This window comes from Hippocampus bargibanti, linkage group LG02 (assembly GCF_051943395.1).
Source record: "Hippocampus bargibanti isolate YZ-2025 linkage group LG02, ASM5194339v1, whole genome shotgun sequence".
NCBI classification, from domain to species: domain Eukaryota; kingdom Metazoa; phylum Chordata; class Actinopteri; order Syngnathiformes; family Syngnathidae; genus Hippocampus; species Hippocampus bargibanti.
Window position 1 is genome coordinate 1,674,354 of NC_142735.1, and position 19,918 is coordinate 1,694,271.

The 19,918-nt window shown below is 40.8% G+C and overlaps 1 protein-coding gene across 3 annotated transcripts in view; it reads right to left on the minus strand.

Moving 5' to 3' along the window:
• LOC148901099 (glutamate receptor 3-like) overlaps positions 1–19,918 on the minus strand; it is a 205,863-nt gene that overhangs the window by 128,069 nt on the left and 57,876 nt on the right. For all 3 annotated transcript variants that reach the window (XR_016118217.1, XM_089019967.1, XM_089019977.1), the window contains exons 5-6: positions 13,831–13,950; positions 13,371–13,529 (exon numbers count right to left, since the gene is read on the minus strand). Coding sequence is in view for 2 of the 3 variants with exons in the window: in XM_089019967.1 (XP_088876093.1) it covers positions 13,371–13,529; positions 13,831–13,950 (279 nt within the window). In the remaining variant the exon portion in view is untranslated. The remainder of the gene's footprint in view (positions 1–13,370; positions 13,530–13,830; positions 13,951–19,918) is intronic.

A 19,918-nucleotide genomic window follows, 5' to 3' on the forward strand; every position in this document is an offset into this window, starting at 1 on the left:
GTCAGTCGACAAAAATCCATCTATTCCTCCACAGCTGAACTGGGATGTCTCGAAACTGATTCTCCACAGTATTGCATATTTTTCCTTCTCGCTCCGCATGGAGTCGTCATCGTCATCCACACACACACCGCAAAAACAGCTAACATCCCAAACACCCCCACCGCCCATCCTTTTCTTTCTTTTTTTTCCCAGCTTCCCATGCTATGCTTCCATGGTCACACCTTTCAAATTGAGTTACAGCCCGCAGAGAAAAGTGTGGCACTACAACAATCACATGAGAGCCGTGAGTTGACCACAGCGTGTTTCTGTCAGGCCACATGTTGGAGAAAAAAAGGTCTCCTTGTCACTTTGTTAGCCGTGTTTTTTAAAAACATTAAAAAATAATCCATCCATGCTTCCATTTCTTGCCACATACAACATTGTGGGTAATGTGATTGTTTGAGGGACAATTTGTTGTCATTTTACTACTTGTAATCAATGTGGTAGCCATACTCTTTGGTAATAAACGAGTGTACAGTGATACCTCAGCTTACAAACTTAATCGGTTCCCAGAAAGTGTGTGTAAGGCGAAAAGTGTGTCTTCCAAACATTTATTTCCCATAAAAAAAACATTCAAATGAGAATAATCCGTTCCCAGGTCCCCATAAAACATTTTTTTTTTTTTTACTAAATAAGCCTAAAAGGACAACCGACCATTTTTTTTGTTTCCTAACTGACATCAGAAACATCTAAAATACCCAAAACACGCAGGCTGATATTTTTAGTCAAATGAAAAACACAAATAAAAATGACAGTGTTCAAAAAGTACTTAAAATTGAACCCGGAAGTGGCCAGTTTCAGAAGGTCCCGCCCCCTTGTTTGTGACATCACGCCAAGACGTCTTGCCTTGCTCGAGAATCAAAACAATGGCTTCAGATTCGGAAAAGATGCTTTCTTGTTACTCATCCAGTTATGAATATGATTCAAATAGTTCTGAAGAGGAAAGCATAAATGTTTGCAATCGATTAAAGAAGTCCTTCCGTGTCATTTTGAGACGTCTGGACTGCAATGTGGCGTCCCAGAAAATGCACAAGATGGCGCCCAAGCTCCATTGGAAATGGGCTGATTTGTCTGCTGGGAATTTGTGTCAACTAGTATCAAATAGTAGTCTTGGTGCAACACACAATGATTCACCATCACATTATTTATGTTTTACTTCTAATTTCGCCATCAACACGGATCAACACAAAGTTTTCAGACTAAACAAAGTACCGTAAAATGCATTGTGTGTCGCTTTCTCGCTCAGGGTCGTTCCAAACGTGACGTCACGTGGGGATCGTCATCAACTCGAAAGAAGACATCCTGAATATTCAGTGAGAGTCTTAAAACATAAAATATAGCAATATGCAGTGGAATCTTTGTAAAATACGCTCAGTAGAAGTCATTTGAAGTGATTTTACAAATTATGGACACAACTTGTCCGGAGGCGTCGGTTGTCCTTTAAAACTACACCCGAGTAGGCTGCCGTCAGTAGATGCCCTTACGAGCCTTGCTTTTTTTTTTTTTTTTTAGTTTTCTTTTGTAACATTGCGTTGTTGTGCATCATGTGGAACAGATTGTTTTTCAGCATTTTTGGCCACGACATTAAGCAAAGAAGACTCTGCTGAGATATTGCGACTTTATGGCAGCACAAATATGCCAGCACCGTTTTTGATTTGGGAGCAATGTTAGTGCTATTTGACTGTCATCACTGGACAGCTCTGGGGCCATTGTGCTTTTTTGCGCCTGTAATGGGCAGCATCTTCACAGCCCCGCTTTGTTCAGCGGAAAGGTCGTGCTGTTGGACAGTCGGCGGCTGGATGAATGCATGGCTTGAGGAGCCCGCGATAAGAAGAAAGGAGCGTCAGCGCAGAGCACCTATGCGTATGTGGAACTGTCGCGGATTGGAATTGAAGTGAATTTATATAGGACCGGAGATGTGAGACAATCGCTTTTTGTCAATGGATGCTACAGCTGCATGTTTGCTTTCAATATTTAACTTGTAGTAGACGTGCAATTTGGGGTCCCGCGACCCGACCCCGGATAAGCGGCAGAAGATGGATGGATGGATAGACGTGCACATTCCAACATGACCTCCCGATCCACTGCTGAAAAGGATGCTTTGATCCTCTCCTCTTTCATCTAGAACTGCTTCATGTCACCAAGAGGGTACAGAAAGTGCTGAAGAATGAATGACTCTGTGTCTTTGTGTTGTCATATTATTTGTTATTTCATTTTTTTTGTTTTACTTTGTTACTTCCGGTTTGAGTGAACGCTGGCGTGTGTGGCTGCCGCTGCTCACCCGCACATAAAAATATCCTGTGACTTTAAAGTGTCCTTGAGAGTTTTGAGCAGCAAAGCAGCACGAGTGACTGCCTTGACAGCAGCTCCTGTATTTTGTTTTTCTACTTCATCCTTTCCTTTTCTCTTACTTTCATCACTTTGCTGCTGTGAAATGTAAATGTCTCCACTGCGAGACTAATAAAGCCAATCCAATCCAAGCCAATCCAGGCTCATTTAAGGAGTTTGTCACAGCAGGTCTGCAACCGATAACGATTTCCAAGCACGATGCCTTCCCGAGATATAGTGAGACCCCAACTTACAAACACCTTATCTTACAAAGATTTCGTCTTAAGAACCTCTAATTTATGAAAATTAAACCTTATAATAAGCACTATTTTCATAATACACACCCACCACGGCTGGCGGAGTGATCTTCGGCGGAAGCACACGACCGAACAGCGCTCCAGCCGGCGCTACTTTGCACACCCCCTCTCATTGAATGCACACGTCAATCGCCTACTTGGAGCTTTTTGCTGATAATTTTACTGTGATGGGACCGAAAAAAACCCACAATGCAGTGTATTTCTTTCATTACAATACAATAGCACATTTATTATACATAGAATACGGTATGTTGTGTGTAGTTTTAAGGCTTATTTAGTTAAAAACTATATTTTATGAAAACCCGGGAACGGATTATTCCCATTTTAATGGTTTCCTATGGGAATTTTTTTTTTGATATACACACTTTTCGCCCTACACACTCTGTCTGGGAACCAATTAAGTTCGTAAGTTGAGGTCTCACTGTAGTTTCATTATTATTCTACAACTGCAATATTAATCAGTGGCGTGTTTGGCTGAGACACGCAATGTATTCTTGCTTTAAAAATGTGAGGATTTAGTTGATCCTTATCGTTGTGTTCATCGTCAGGAAGAAAGATGGGTGCGAGCGAGCTAACTGAATATTCATGACCCTACCAATATATTGTGTTGTTAGCATCACGTTAGAAAGCTGAAAAGCTGCTGCATGAAAACTGTTCTTCCTGGCTTTTAACATTTTTTTTTCATTATTGGTTCTCCAAACTATTAGATCCTGACACCACAACAACAATATGTTTTTTTTTCCATCTTGAGGATAATTCTTACTTTTCATCACCATAGATCATTCCGAACACATACATAGTATTGTACAACCGACAACATCGGAGATGAATGCAGCAAAAAGTAATAAATAATTCTCAGGCACATTGCTTGTACCAATACTGCAGTGTGAACATCTCTAGGCTGTGTTAACCACATTTCTCTCTTTGTTTACAATAAGGAATTGTGGTTGCTTTTCTCACATCTCCTTCCTCTTTTAAGACTTGTGTTATCCTGTCTGCTTTGGCATTCTTCTGCTTTATCGAAATTAACTAAATAGTTAAATAAGTTAAAATAACTAAATAGATAAATAAATACAGTAATAAATAAAGTTCAATATTGGGGGGGGGGGGGGGCAATCACTACATGTGCCATACCTGTCAATTGGCCGTATTTTGCTATATTAATCAGCCCGCTTCCACAGGCTGATAAATTCCTTACATGGAGCTTTGTCGCCCTCTTCTGCCTCTTTTTCGGTGCTATACGAAGGTTTCAGACCAGCCAAGTACAGCCAAATGCATTGACGTGCTGGAAGGACTGCTACAATGTGTCCTTTTTTCGGTCAGGGGCGTTCCTTCAGTGACGTAACGTGAGGACGAGTCACCAACTCAAAAGCAAGACTTCCGGAATATTCAGCACGAGTCTTAAAACGTAAAATATAGCTATATGCGGTGGAATCTTTGTAAAATGCGCTCAGTAAAAGTCATTTGAAGCCATTTTACAAATTATGGACACAACTTGTCCGGAGACGTCGGTTGTCCTTTAAGGCTTACTCAATAGAAATGTATGTTTTATGGGGAACTGGAAACGGATTATTCTCATTTTAATGGTTTTCTATGGGAAATAAATGTTTGGAAGACACACTTTTCGCCTTACACGCACTTTTTGGGAACCAGTTAAGTTTGTAAAATGAGGTATCACTGTACTTTGATTATTGCTAGAAATATGTTGTAACTTGTTAAAAATACTCATATTTACATTTTGTTCATAAAATTGCGCAATGAAGTATTACACACTCGTATGTTTTTTGTTCTTCGTCAGAAAGGAAAATTTGAGCCGTTAGTAAGGTCACAGGACTCGCAGATTGACAGGTAGGTATACAAGCGCTGAAGGCAGGAGGAATAGCTGCAAACCATTAGCGAAATGGCCAAAATGAGGAAAATGAAGATGAGCTTCAAAAGCAAAAACATTGCAGAATGCGCCATTGAAAAAAAAAAAAACAAGGCGAGTAATCGAGTAAAAAGCGTGTCAAGGAAAGGTGCCGAAAAAAAAGAGCCTCACTGTTCGTTCCGCCTCAGGTGGAAAGGAAGAAGAGGATGAGTAAACAGGAGAGAAAAGGATAGCGGGTCATTAACTTGGCTAGCCGTGAACATCGGGGACATTAACGCTGTCCGCTTTGCTTTCTTCAAACTGCTCCCCTTTTTGCGCTTTGAGCTCTTCTTTTTTTTCTTCTCTCAAAGCCACCCTGACTCCCCGGCTTTTCCGCCGCTATTATGGAACCTGCGCTTGTAATTACACATTTCCCCAATTTCTGATGTGGCTTCAAAGCGACGAGTCTTTTCTACCAAAGTAAACTGCAAAGCTTCCGTACAAAAGCCGAGCCTACGGGATAAACGCCGCCGCACGTTTGTTTGCGTCCGGTCACTAATTCAATTAATATCAAAAAGGCTTTCAGACGACTTGAAAGAAAATTGTCCTGACATTCCGCTTTTATTATAAATGTGAATTCTAATATTTTTTTTTCCTCTCTGAAAAGTTTAATTTGACTCACTGCAAAGCGCTTTTCTATTATGTCGGGGTTTAAAGGATGTGCGAGTTTTTCTTTTTCGTTAATCGATTGAGCAGTAACGCCTGCCTTCAAAATGGATTAACTGCTCAAATCCTCATAAATGCTTCCTTGCTAACGTCTTTGATTGGATTGCCACCTCATGAAAATTAAATGTACTTTGCTATGTTGCTCATAAAAAGGTCTGAGTCATACGCAGGGAGCTATTGATGACGGAGGAAATTTGAACATCCGAGTAAATAACTGTGACAGATTTGCACAACAAACGCTGACAAATATAAAACTCAGCGGCACAGGTGTTCTTCAGTCAGCCTCCGAGGCCTGCAACTTTGCAGATGAATCTCATTTAATGACCTGATTAATGTCATTGTTCTTTCATTGTCTTGGAAGAGATAATCCGAAGTAAAGCGATACCTCGGTTTACGAACCCCTTGGCTTATGAACTTTTCAGTTTACGAATGTTAAATTTATGACAATTTTACCTTGGCATACGAACTTTTTTCATGCACTGAGCTGCCTCAATGAGTGATGTGTCGTTCGTGAACGAGCCCGTTCTCCTAACCAGAAAATGGCAGCCGGCTTGTTTTGGTCCTCTATTCCCCGCCCCCAGTCTTCGATTAAAGCCACGTGATTGGTCAAGAACACAGCAGTAAGGGGTGGGGGGGTGGTTTAAACATTAGACAGGCAGACGACAGAGAGAGTGACAAAATGGGTAGAAAACAGTAAAATATGGATTTGTTTCAACTTTGATAGTTCAAAGGCAGAGTGTAGACTGCAAGGTTAAAATTTCCATCAATCAGGCTCCACAAATAACCCGCACAAGCCATCTTTACACTTGATGCAAAAAGCTGTCGACCAATCTAAACAGAACACAATTGATGAGGAACTAGGTAAAATTATCGCAGAGAAAGCACCTACAAGGGATCATTCCTCAAGCTGGTGAAAGAAGAGGGCTACGTTCCTCATCAAGTGTTTAATGCTGATGAAACCGGCCACTCCATTCCATCAAGCCATCAACGACCATCACAAAGGTAAACAAAATGACTTTATTATACAGTACAGCATATTTCTTTAATTATAATACCATAGCACATTTATTATACATAAATAAGGTATATTTTGTGTAGTTTTAGTTTTGTAGTTTAAGGCTTAGAAAATTAAAAATTAGATAATTATGTTTTATGGGGACCCGGGAACGGATTATTTTCATTTTAGTGGTTTCCTATGGGAAATTATTTTTTGGAATACATACTTTTCGCCTTACACACTCTGGGAACCAATTAAGTTCGTAAGCCAAGGTATCACTGTACTTTAGAATGTCGTTTGCAGAGCTATCACGTGTTTGGTGTGTGAAACAGCAAAATACCCAATTAGGAAGTCAACTGGAACTGGACACAGAGAGAGCAGGAACTAACTGGCTGTGTTTACATAACGTCCGTCAACATTAGCAAGTCAGTCACTACAATAAAAACAACATGCGAACAGTTAGCGTAATGGGTTACAGTAATGTAATGAATGAAGTCCTGCTTTTCTCAATTACAAAATTACAAGTCATTAGCCTATACCAGAGGTGTCAAACACATTTTTATACAATATAATACAATACAATACAATACAATACATATTGATTTATATAGCGCTTTAACAACAGCTGAAGCTGGAACAAAGCCCTTAAAATGGACAGGTATCAAAATAGAAGAAATAACTGTGAGACTAATAAAGGCAAATCCAATCCAATCCAATCCAATAAAGCAGTCACTAAGATAGAAGAAATCCATGCGCACCAAATCCAGCAGACATTTAAAAGACAACCGACACCATTTTTTTGTTTCCTAACTGACACCAGAAAAACGTTTTATAGCATCTAAAATACCCATAACATGCAGGCTGATATTTTTAGTCAAATGCAAAACACCAATAAAAATGAGTTAAAGTGTCCCAAAACTACTTCAAAATGACCCCGAAAATGGAGAGTTTCAGATGTTCCGCCTCCTTGTTCGTGACATCACGTCAGGACGTCTTGCCTTGCTCTAAAATCGAAACAATGGCTTCAGATTTGGAGAAAATGTTTTCTTGTTACTCATCCAGTTATGAATATAATTCATATAGGTTCTGAAGAAGAAAGCATAAATGTTTGCAATCAATTAAAGAAGTCCTTCCGGATCAATTCGAGCCATCAGGACTGCAATGTAGCATCCTAGAAAATTTACAAGATGTCACCCAAGCTCCCTTGGAAATGGGCTGATTTGTCTGCTGGGAATTTGGGTCAACTAGTATCAAATAGTAGTCTTGGTGCAACACACAACGATTCACCCTCGCGTTATTTATGTATTTTCCTTGTAATTTTCCATCAACACGGATCAAAACTATGTTGTCAGCCAGAACAAAGTACCCAAAATACATTGTGTGTCGCTTTCTCGGTCAGGGGCGTTCCAGACGTGACGTCACGTCTGGAATCGTCATCAACTCGAAAACAAGACTTCCTGAATATTCAGCGTGAGTCTTAAAAGGTAAAATACAGCTATATGCAGTGGAATATTTGTAAAATACGCTCAGTAGAAGTCATTTGAAGTGATTTTACAAATTATGGACACAACTAGTCCCAAGGCGTCCTTTAAACAGTTTCTTCCCCCAAACCATTAACTCTCTAAACAGGAACCCAAATAGAACTGTATAGTACCTCCATTTTTCTATGCTACTAGTGCAGCGTGTTCTACCGCAGACAAATTCCTTGCGTGTTCTACACACTTGGCAATAAAGATGATTCTGATTCTGCTTCTGAAAGCATCAGGGAGTAAAGCCAATATCAAGTCAGAATCATGCAGTCAAATGCCAAAGAGTACAAATGAGTTTTGAGGCAAGTTTTAAAGATGAGCAGTGAGTAGGCTTCCTGAATGTTCAGTGTGTTCCAGAGCGTGGGACCAGGAACAGAGAACACTCGATCTCCTCTGAGCCTAAGTTTAGTTTTTGGCAAATCTAATAATGTCTGGTCAGCAGACCTGAGGCGTCGGGAAGGTGTGTATGGGTGGATGAGTAAGGCCATTTAAAGGACAACCGACGTCACTTTTTTGTTTTTTAACTGACATCAGAAAAACGTTTTATAGCATCTAAAATACCCAAAACACGCAGTATGATATTTTTAGTCAAATGCAAAACACCAATAAAAATGACTTCAAGTGTCCAAAATCTGCAAAAAAATTGACCTGCGAATTGGGCATTTTCAGAAAGTCCCGCCCGCAGTTTGTGACGTCACGCCAAGACGTCTTGCATTGCTAGTGAATCAAAATAATGGCTTCAGATTCTGAGAATATGCTTTCTTGTTACACATCCAGTTATGAATATGATTCAAATAGTTCTGAAGAGGAAAGCATACATGTTTGCAATTGATTAAAGAATTTATTTTTGCCATTTTGAGGCAACATTGGGGGAAAATCTCTCACCCAAAAAAAGAGGCACAAAATAGCGACCTCCTGTGGCCCCCTTCGTTTCCACAGGCTGATAAATTCCTTATATGGCGCTTGGACGCCCTATTCTGGCCTCCTGGCGGCTTTTGGGTGCAACACGAGGTCCCCAGACCAAACAAGTACAGCAAAATACATTGACGTGATGGAAGGACCGCTACAATGCGCCTTTTTTTACGGTCAAAGGCGGTCCTTTAGTGACGTCACGTACGGACTCGTCACCAACTCAAAAACAAGACTTCCGGAATATTCAGCGCGAGTCTTAAAACGTAAAATATAGCTATATGCGGTGGAATCTTATTAAAATACGCTCAGTAGAAGTCATTTGAAACCATTTTACAAATTATGGACACAACTTGTCCGGAGACGTCAGTTGTCCTTTAAAGATTTGAAAACAAATAGAAGGATCTTGAAAAGAACAGGGAGCCAATGAAGGGATGCCAGAGTAGGAGTTATATGCTCCCTCTTACGAGTATCCGTCGATTTTATGTTGCGGGCCACATTGGAGTCACAGGCCTTGCCTTTTACAACTAAGCGGAAGACTTCAAGATGGAGCATCAAGAGTAGAATCGTTATATCGATATCGGATATATCGATAGTCCCGGTTATATCGATACTATTTCTATACACGCACGGGGAAAATTACATGCAAACAGGGTCGGATATATCGATAGTCCCGGTTATATCGATATTTTTTCGGACTCCCTTGAATATCGATATAACGAGACTTTACTGTATTTAATTCATCAGCGCCTTTCAAAAATCTCAAAGTCACTTTACAGTCACGGGATAAGTTTTTCTGTGGGTGGGCAGTGGCAACCACACGTGCCAGCGTTCACTCAACCTGAAATCACTCAAACAGATAGAAAGCTAGCTAGCTGGCTAATAAATAACTAATAACTAGCTATTTTTTCTAGCTGTCTTTATGGCTATCTAGCTAGCTAACTATTTGCTATATATTAGCTATCTCGCTAGCTCGCTATCGAGATAGCTATCTATCTATTTGTCTATTTAATATCTCGCTAGCTATCTATCTATCTATCTAATAAGCTCTTGATTAGCTGTCTAGCCAGCTTGCTATCCATCTATCCACCCATCCATCCACCCATCCATCCACCTACCTACCGACCACCTACCTACCGACCTATCTATCCACCTACCTATCCATTTATCCACCTGCCTATCCACCTACCTATGCATCCATCCACCTACCTATCTATCTATCTATCTATCCACCTACCTATCCATCTATCCACCTACCTATCCATCTATCCACCTGCCTATCTATCTATCTATCATATCTATCTATCTATCTATCTATCTATCTATCTATCTATCTATCTATCTATCTATCTATCTACCTACCTACCCTTACATCTCTGACAGATGAAAAGTAGTTGTGTCAAACTTCACAAATGTTTCTGCGCGTGAAATTTAAAGCCGTCCAGAGACACTTCCTCTTGATGGAAAAGCTTCAACATGGCAGCAAAAAAAAAAACAAGAAATGGGGCCACGACTCCCACAGGAGCCACTTCCTCTCACCAAAGCTCAGTCTGCCCGAGAATTTAATTAGATTTCGATATCAAGCCTTTTTCTCCCCTTCTACGCTTCCATTCCTCTTCAACATGCGTGAAATTGCATGGTACTATCTATTATTTATTCACACTCATTTGCTTATTGTTTCTTACGGAAGCCTTCGTTTGGGGTCCTTGCAGCTCGGCTGCCTTTCCGATATGATGCTCCACTTCGTCTCCCTCCCTCACCGCTCTGGCCCACCTCCTCTGCAGATCAACTCGTTTGCTGGTGGAGGGTTTGATGGGTGGGGTTGATTTTTTTTTATTTTTTTTTTCTCTTCCCCCTTTTTGCCCAATGACAGCACGGTGAGGTGCGATGAGGGCTGGGTGCTAATGAGCTGACTCTGCAATGCTGGGGAGATGCTCTCCACAACAGGAGGGAGTGAAACGATGGAGCGAGAGGCAGGGCGGAGGCTCAGAGGGGGCCATTATGACCATGCAGCACAGGGGTTAGAGGGACGAAAGGGGGCGGGGGGGCATTTTGGCTCTGAGACACAGCACCATTCTGTTCAAATGACATCCCCCAAATGTCGATCTTCAACTCCATTCCTTGCTCGTTTGTCTGCTAATTGCGGTTTAAAAGGGGACGCTTATTTGCTCCATACTGTACTCTATATGACCAATAAAACAGACCATAAAAACACTTAGACTGAGAGCAAGGCAGTGGGTGTCGTTCTCTTCCGTTTTTATATAACCTTAACCCTTTCGAAATCAATTACACAAACAAATACAGTGATAGCTCGGTTTACGAACGCTTTAGCTAACGCCTTCCGAACATTACATTTGCAAGAATATAATCTTGGCATACAAACTACTTTTCGGAGCGCCACTATGGCTGGCCGACTAGTTTTCCACAACCACTTTCTTTCAGTGCACTCAGCGCAGACGTGGTTTGTTATCGAGTGGATCCTTTTGCTTTTTTTTTTTTGGACCGAAAAAAAGACCGCACCACAGGCTAGTGTTCAGCCGAAGAGGACGCAAAAGAAAATTACGGCCGAGCAGAAGAAAGAGATCATCGAAAAACACGAACGAAGGGTGCATTTGTGTAACTTAGCGTCCCAGTACGAGTATGCTAAGTTGACCATTGCTACGTGTGGCTAAGGGTGTTTCTGTGTTGTTTAAGCAACGGTCTCAATCAATACAACAGATTGAAAAACTTCTGTTGATTTGGATTAACGAAAAGCGGCGAGCAGGGGACAGTGTGAGTGAGGGTATTATCGCAGAGAAAGCACGGCAACTACACGAATATCATCAAGAGGCAGCTATATCAACGCCCATTACAAAGGTAAATAAAACGGCGATATTATCAGAATCAGAATCAGAATCAGAATACCTTTATTTGTCCCGCAATGGGGAAATTTGCAGTCCACAGCAGCAATTGAAGAGGGATGGGGTTGGGGTGGGAGTGAAAGGATAGAAAACAAGATATTCTAAGCATAACAAAATAAAAATTATACTTTATTATATTTTATTTCTTTAATCATAATACAATAACACATGTATTATACATAAAATAATGTATATTTTGTGTTGTTTTAAAGCTTATTTAGGTGAAACATGTTTTATGGAGACCTGGAAACGGATTATTCTATTTTTTAATGGTTTCCTACAGGAAATTAAAGTTTGAAAGACACACTTTTCGCCTTACACACACTTTCTGGGAACCAATTAAGTTTGTAAACTGAGGCATCACTGTACAACCAACACACAAACTCCATAAGTGCTCGCAAACGATGTTTCTTTCCAAGGCCAGCACGTGTACATTGTCGCCAGGGTTACTTGTGCAGTACGCCAGGCAAATGTGCAGAAAATACCAACACTGTAATAAAATTGCTCACTTTATGACCGAAAAAAATGCCCTTTGTTTGGTCCTAGTTGTGGACGCGTTGTCCACAATTACAACAACAACAACAATTACATTTATTTTCATTGTCTCTTCCATTGATTAATAAAAGAAAAGGCTTGGCTTACCGGCATGTCGATCATACAATAAACAGTCACTGGGCAAACACGGAGCGGTCACTGGGCAAAACCAAGCCTTCAAAACCACATACCTGTCGACCTAGGCTAGTAGTTGCCCTTATAAATGATTACAATTCCCATATAAAAGTTGTAGTATTATATTTGAAATAATAAAGAAACACTAACACAAAAATACAGACGTCGTTCTGCACATGCGCACGTTATGCTTTTATTAATCCGACTGTAGGCAGCGATTAAAAATATATACAGTATGATTATGATTACTTTGGCTGCTTTGCCGTGACAATAGTAGCGATTATTAGTAGCGGCATTAATGTCGTTTGCTACCAGCAGTTGCGACGAACTGGATTTGAGCCAAAATGTAATCTCAACAGCAAAATGCAGGAATCTGGAACCTTTTTGACTAAGAGAGCCATAAAAGCAAAATATTTAGACGTTTTTTTTCTGTGAGAGCTACACATTACATATACATATGAATGTGATTTCAATAAAATGTCAGAATGTATTATTTCAAATAATTTTGTGATAATACTCACTACTAATATGAATGGTTTTCTCTTCTTCGTGATTGATAAAAAAATCCAGACAAACGATCGGAATTAAAGTTAATTTTCCGGGTCCATAGGCGAAGTTACTGCTAGCTAGTCTGCACACTGCTCGTTAGCTTAAACGCTAGCTTTCTCCTGTCTCTCGCTGTAGTATATTGATGCTAATGCTAACATAGCACGGGGCTTGTCAAAGTGCCGCTGATATTCAACTGTTTCGCCATTTTTTCCAAAGGGGCGATTACCTGTTTCGATATCAACCGCACCTCAGTCAGTATCATCCAATCAAAATCGCGCTTTTAGCCACCCGCTAGGTCAGTATCATCCAATCAAAATTGTGCCTGCAGCCAACTACAGCCCAAACAGGAAATGAGCATTGAAAAGACGAGAATACGTATTTTGTTTTATCTGCGAGCCAGACGCAAGCCAGAATCAATCGTCAAAACCATCGATTAAAAAAACATAGCTCGCGAGCCATAGTTTCCCAACCCCGGAGCAAGAGCATTACATTGAGATGCGTGTCGATGGATTGTATATTTATTCATGCTGCCGTGCGTGTCAAAACGAGGTGCATACTCACACGCGTGGGTGACCGAAAAGCTGTTAGATGACTCCAGGTTGTCCACGTTGTAGTTGAGGTGGAAAGGTTTCTCGGTGGCATTTTGGTTGGTGTTATAGAGTTGCACCGCGAACCTGAAAGCGCTGTGCTCCTGCACCGTAGAGCGCATGAAGAGACCCCCTGCAAAGTGTGAACACGGGCAAACCACACCACGCGCATCGTCACTTTTAGATGTTTACTAAAACACAAAAGCGCTTTCAATCGTTATTGCGTGACTCAAGTGTCTTTTTGGATCACTTCATCCACACGTATGGTTTGAACTCGCTCCATGCACATGTTTGGGTTGAATCCAAACACACTAATTCAATTGAAGGCTGCAGCGTTTTTTTAAAGGCTAACTTATTCGCATCTTCTCCACCCATGTTATTAGGAGATAAAACCACAGTCCCACCCGGGTCAATTACAGCCGTAAATCACTTACCGATATTAATCTGATTAGGAAATCCCGCCGACGCTGCGTCGAAGAGCCACAGTAGCAACAGCACCAGGCTCCGTGCCATTTTTTTTATTCCTTCCTTCTGCTCAACTCCTTGGGACGAAGCTGGGCAAATGCATATGTTCGGGAGGATGAGGATGGGAATCCAGTGGACAGATGATGGTCGCTCACAGTTGCACCAATAAGGTTCATTGAAGTGCGCGCGAGGAGGAGAGAAAGCGCGAACGAGGGTGAGGGAGAGAGCTCCTTGGCTTGGGAGGAGGCAGTGCGAAGAAGATCTGATTGGACGGATGTTGGTCAAATCCGACCGGACATTAAATTATAAAGCAGCAACCTGCTACTTTTAAAGACAACCTGCAATAACCCCCGCACTTGCTTGTATTAGACGGCTAATCAATAAACATCGCTGCAATCTCTAGTGGCCAATAGCTGGCTGGATGGATGACCGTTCCAGCTGCATTCTGCATTTTTGTAGCGGTCTAAGTCATGATGAACCTATTTCAAAGCTTCAAATGGGTCTTTTCTCATGTTCATTCCTTAAAGTCATAAAAATAATGATAATACAATTCATTTCTAAGCGCCTTTCAAAACTCTCAAGGTCACTTTACAGTCACATGATAAGTTTTTCTGTGGGTGAGCAGCGACAGCCACACGCGCCAGCCTTCACTCAAACTGGAAGTAACTCAAATACATAGAAAGCTAGCTGATATATAGCCAACGGCTAGATAGCTAGCTAGATAGATAGATTTTTAGCTAGCGAGATAACTAATATATAGCCAGCTAGACTGATAATAGATAGCAAATAGATAGCTATCTAGGTAGATAGCGAGATAGCAAATAGCTAGTTAGGCAGATAGCTAGATAGATAGCCATATAGCTAAGTTGAGCAGCGGCAGCCACACGCGCAAGTGTTCACTCAACCGCAAGTAACTGAAATACATAGAAAGCTAGCTGATATATAGCTAATAGTTAGCCAGCTAGATAGCGAGCCAGATAGCTAGCTAATAGCTAGCAAGATATATAATATATAGCCAACTAGACTGATAATATATAGCAAATAGATAGCTATCTAGGTAGCTAGCTAGATAGCAAATAGCTAGTTAGGTAGATAGCTAGATAGATAGCCAGATAGCTAGGTTGAGCAGGGGCAGCCACACGCGCCAGCGTTCACTCAACCCGCAAGTAACTGAAATACATAGAAAGCTAGCTGATATATAGCTAATAGCTAGCCAGCTAGATAGCTAGCCAGATAGCTAGCAAGATAGCTAATACATAGCCAGCTAGACCGATAACAGATAGCAAATAGATAGCTAGATAGCCAGTTAGCTAGGTTGAGCAGCGGCCGCCACACGCGCCAGCGTTCACTCAACCCGGAAGTAACTCAAATACATAGAAAGCTAGCTGATATATAGCTAATAGCTAGCCAGCTAGATAGGTAGCCAGATAGCTATCTAATAGCTAGCAAGATAGCTAATATATAGCCAGCTAGACTGATAATAGATATCAAATAGATAGCTAGCTAAGTAGTTAGCTAGATAGCAAATAGCTCGTTAGGTAGATAGCTAGATAGATAGCCAGATAGCTAGGTTGAGCAGCGGCAGCCACACGCACCAGCGTTCACTCAACCCGGAAGTAACTCAAATACATAGAAAGCTAGTTGATATATAGCTAATAGTTAGCCAGCTAGATAGCGAGCCAGATAGCTAGCTAATAGCTAGCAAGATATATAATATGTAGCCAACTAGACTGATAATAGATGGCAAATAGATAGCTAGCTAGGAAGCTAGCTAGATAGCAAATAGCTAGTTAGGTAGCTAGCTAGCTAGATAGCTAGGTTGAGCAGCGGCAGCCACACGCGCCAGCGTTCACTCAACCCGGAAGTAACTAACAGATAGCAAGCTAGCTAGTTAGCGAAAAGATAGCTAGCTAGATAGCCAGATAGCTAGGTGGAGCAGCGGCAGCCACACACGCCAGCGTTCACTCAACCCGGAAGTAATTCTAATAGATAGCAAGCTTGCTAGTTAGCGAATAGATAGCTAATAGCTAGCATATCTATAGCTAATTGCTAGCGAATAGGTTATGTAGTCCGCTAAGCGTTCTTTTGGGGGTGTCTCACTGCCTCATGCATCAGAGTTTGTAGTTTTGAAGCAGAAATGAATGGGTTATTTGATTCTCTGTTTGAACCGGTTCATGACCAAAAAGAAGACAAAGAAAACATTTTTAGAATTCGACCTATTAGGGGTTTTGAGTAATTAAAAAAACACACAAATGAATGAGATTTGAAAACGATTGATAGTGCAACATTGTCAGCAATTAAGAAATCCCTAAACTTGCCCTGTGCGCAAATCCTACTTAGACCGCAGTGTTGAATTAAAAACACACAGATGCAATCTAATTGGAAGTAGATAATTATGCCATCCGTGTTGTGTAAGAAGACAGGAAAAAAAAGTCGCTGAAAGGAAGCCATTGATGAGGTTTATTCCTCAAGCATAAAAACAAAAGACAATCAATCGTAGCGATCTTTCGGATGAATTGTTAACGTCAAAGATTTTCTGTCCTCTTGTCTTAGTCTCAAATGAAGAAATGCAATATTATTACAGTGATACCTTGGCTTACGAACTTAATTGGTTCCCAGGCAGAGTGTGTAAGGCGAAAAGTGTGTATCCCAAAAATTAATTTCCCATAGGAAACCATTAGAATGAGAATAATCCGTTCCCAGGTGGCCATAAAACATGCATAAAACATTTCCTACTTTCTAATTTTCTAAGCCTTAAAAATACACAAAATATACCTTATTTTATGTATAATAAATGTGCTATGGTATTATAATTAAAGAAATAAACTGTACTGTACAATAAAGTCGTTTGATTTACCTTTGTGATGGTCGTTGATGGCTTGATGGAATGGATAGCTTTTTGCATAAAGTGTCTCAAGGAGCTCTGGGTTAATAACTGATGGCTAGTGCGGGTTATTTGTGGATTCTGATGGGAATTTTAACCTTGCAGTCTACACTCTGCCTTTGAACTATCAAAGTTGAAACGAGTCCAAATTTCATTGTTTTGTATCCATTTTATCACTCTCTCTCTGTCGTCTGCCTGTCTCTTTAATGTTTAAACCACCTGCCCTCACTGCTGCGTTCTTGACCAATCACGTGGCGTTAACCGATGACTGAGGGCGGGGAATAGAGGACCAAAACAAGCCGTCTGCCATTTTCTTTTAGGAGAACAGGCTCGTTCGCGAACGACACATCACTCATTGTGGCAGCTCCGTGTGTATACCGAAAACTAGTTTGTACGCAAAGGTAAAATTTTCATAAATTTAACGTTAGTAAACCGAAAAGTTCGTAAGCCAAGGGTTTCGTAAACCGAGGTATCACTGTATTGTTACCTTGAAGCTAGTACATGTAGCTGAAGCCTTTTTATGATGTTCAACAGGGGTGGGCCGCCAGGGCCTGCAAGGCCTTCTCTGCTGGCCTAAAAAATATCTGAATCACAGACTGATGTGAATTATATTTTGGTCTCACTGTACTGTAGTGCGTAACAAAAGCACTGCTCCTCAGCAGACAACTTTGAGCAGAGTGTAACGAAGGCCATGTTATCAGCTGCACAGGCCGACACACTTCACTCTCTTTGCCTCTGGCTATGCACCGGCACAAACATAGGAGGACAAAAGTCAGTGCAGCGTAGCATGAAGACATCTTTACCACATGAGCTTCGTGTTACATAATGGAGGACATTATGTGCATCCATGAATGGTATTACAGCATGCGTGCACACGAACAATTAATGTATATCACATTTTTTTCTCTTTTCTTTCTGGTGAATCATTTCATCAATGTGTTACGCAGCAAAAAAAAAAAAAAAAATAGATAGGATATATTGAAAAAAAGTAAATACAGTGATACATCTGCTCACAAACTTAATTCATTCCCAGAAAGTGTGTGGAAGGCGAAAAGTTTGTCCAGTAATGTCAGAGATGTTCGATCGGACACCGTGGACAAAGACTCGAACCCAGAAAGATTGTCTTTACTGCCGGCAGGAGACGTAGCCATTCATGACAAACGCTTGAATTATGCAGCCCTCTGCTAAGCTATTTATTGAGAGTACATGGAAATTAAAGTGATACATTAGTAAAACATAGTTTTCTTCATTATAATACCACGCCTCTGGACGTTCTGAGCGCAAACAGCTGGAAGCAATAAAACATCTCTTCCATTAACCAATGCATTTGTAACCTGGCTAATGCGCTCTTCCTGTGAAGGAGTTTCAAGTCGTAAATTGCTTCGGTGATAAAGGAGTTTCCCAAGTCCTAAATTCTGTCCAAGGCCAGATCTCCGAGATCAGCGGTCTCAAACTCCGGTCCTCGAGGGCCGCAAACTTACATGTTTTCCAAAATCTCCCTGTTGCAACACAGCCTCGAGTGCGTTGCAACAGGGAGATTTGGAAAACATGTAGGACTGCGGCCCCAACCGACGTCACTTTTTTGTTTCCTAACTGACATCAGAAAAACGTTTTATAGCATCTAAAATACCCAAAACACGCATTATGATATTTTTAGTCAAATCCAAAACACCAATAAAAATAACTTAGTGTCCAAAATCTGCAAAAAATGAGCTGCGAATTGGGCATTTTCAGAAAGTTCCGCCCCCAGTTCGTGACGTCACGCCAAGATGTCTTGCATTGCTTGTGAATCAAAACAATGGCTTCAGATTCGGAGAATATGCTTTGTTGTTTCACATCCAGTTATGAATATGATTCAAATAGTTCTGAAGAGGAAAGCATACATGTTCGCAATCGATTAAAGAATTTATTCCGTGCTATTTTGAGGCAACATTGGGGGGAAATGTCTCACCCAAAAAGAGGCAGAAGAAAATGGTGACCTCTTGTAGACATGACAGTGTATTGCTTTTCCACAGGCTGGTAAATTCTTACATGGAGCTTGGACGCCCTCTTCTGGCGCAATATGAGGTTTTCAGACCAAACAAGCATTGACGTGATGGAAGGGCTGCTAGAATGTCTCCTTTTTTTTGGTCAGGGGCGTTACTTCAGTGACGTCACATACAGGACTCGTCGCCATCTCAAAAACAAGACTTCCGGAATATTCAGCACGAGTCTTAAAACGTAAAATATAGCTATATGCGGTGGAATCTTTTGTAAAATACACTCAGTAGAAGTCATTTGAAGCCATTTTACAAATCATGGACACAACTGGTCCGGAGACGTCGGTTGTCCTTTAATTGTATTTCCTTTGATTTTTCAAAATAATAGCTGAATGAGATCGCCATCTAAGGTCAGTTATTACAACCATGATAAATGTTAAACATCCTCCAGATAGATTGCTGCTACGCTTCTTAGTAATACACTCCACATCCCAGCACATATAATGAAACATTCAGTAGCCGCGAGGATGAATATTGCATGTCATTAATAGATCAGAGAATCCGCAGATCAGGAGATTTCTTACTTGGAATGGCATGTCTGGTTATTTGTGTCGTTGCTGTATGTTAGCCGTCGCTAACAAACAGCTAAACTTAAGTCACTTCTTCCATACCTGAAATGTAATAGCTAAATTTAGAGTAGTTTAACAAATTAATCCCGGCTTTGTGGAGTTATTGTGTATAATGCAAAAAAAAAAAAAACACTGTAATATGCTCGACGACGACAAGAATGCATGAGCTTAGTGAATTTTGCACTGTCAATCAATACTAAATTGGATTTGCAACATAATGTGAAGTCAGCTATTTCTCTGCATTCATTTCACAGATAAAACTGTAATCAAGCTAATGTGGTAGCCTCAGCAGAATAGTTGTAGCGGGGTTTGGGGGGAGCCATGCTATGAGCAAATGAGTCTGGCGCTTTGTCAACTATGTTATAGACAAGATATCAAGACAGGTAGAGAAAAGAGGAAGAAGCATACCAGAAGTAGCATCCTCAAATACAGTGACACCTTGGCTTATGAACTTAATTGGTTCCCAGACAGAGTGTGTAAGGCGAAAAGTGTGTACCACGAAAATTAGTTTCCCATAGGAAATCATTAAAATGAGAATAATCTGTTCCCAGGTTCCCATAAAACA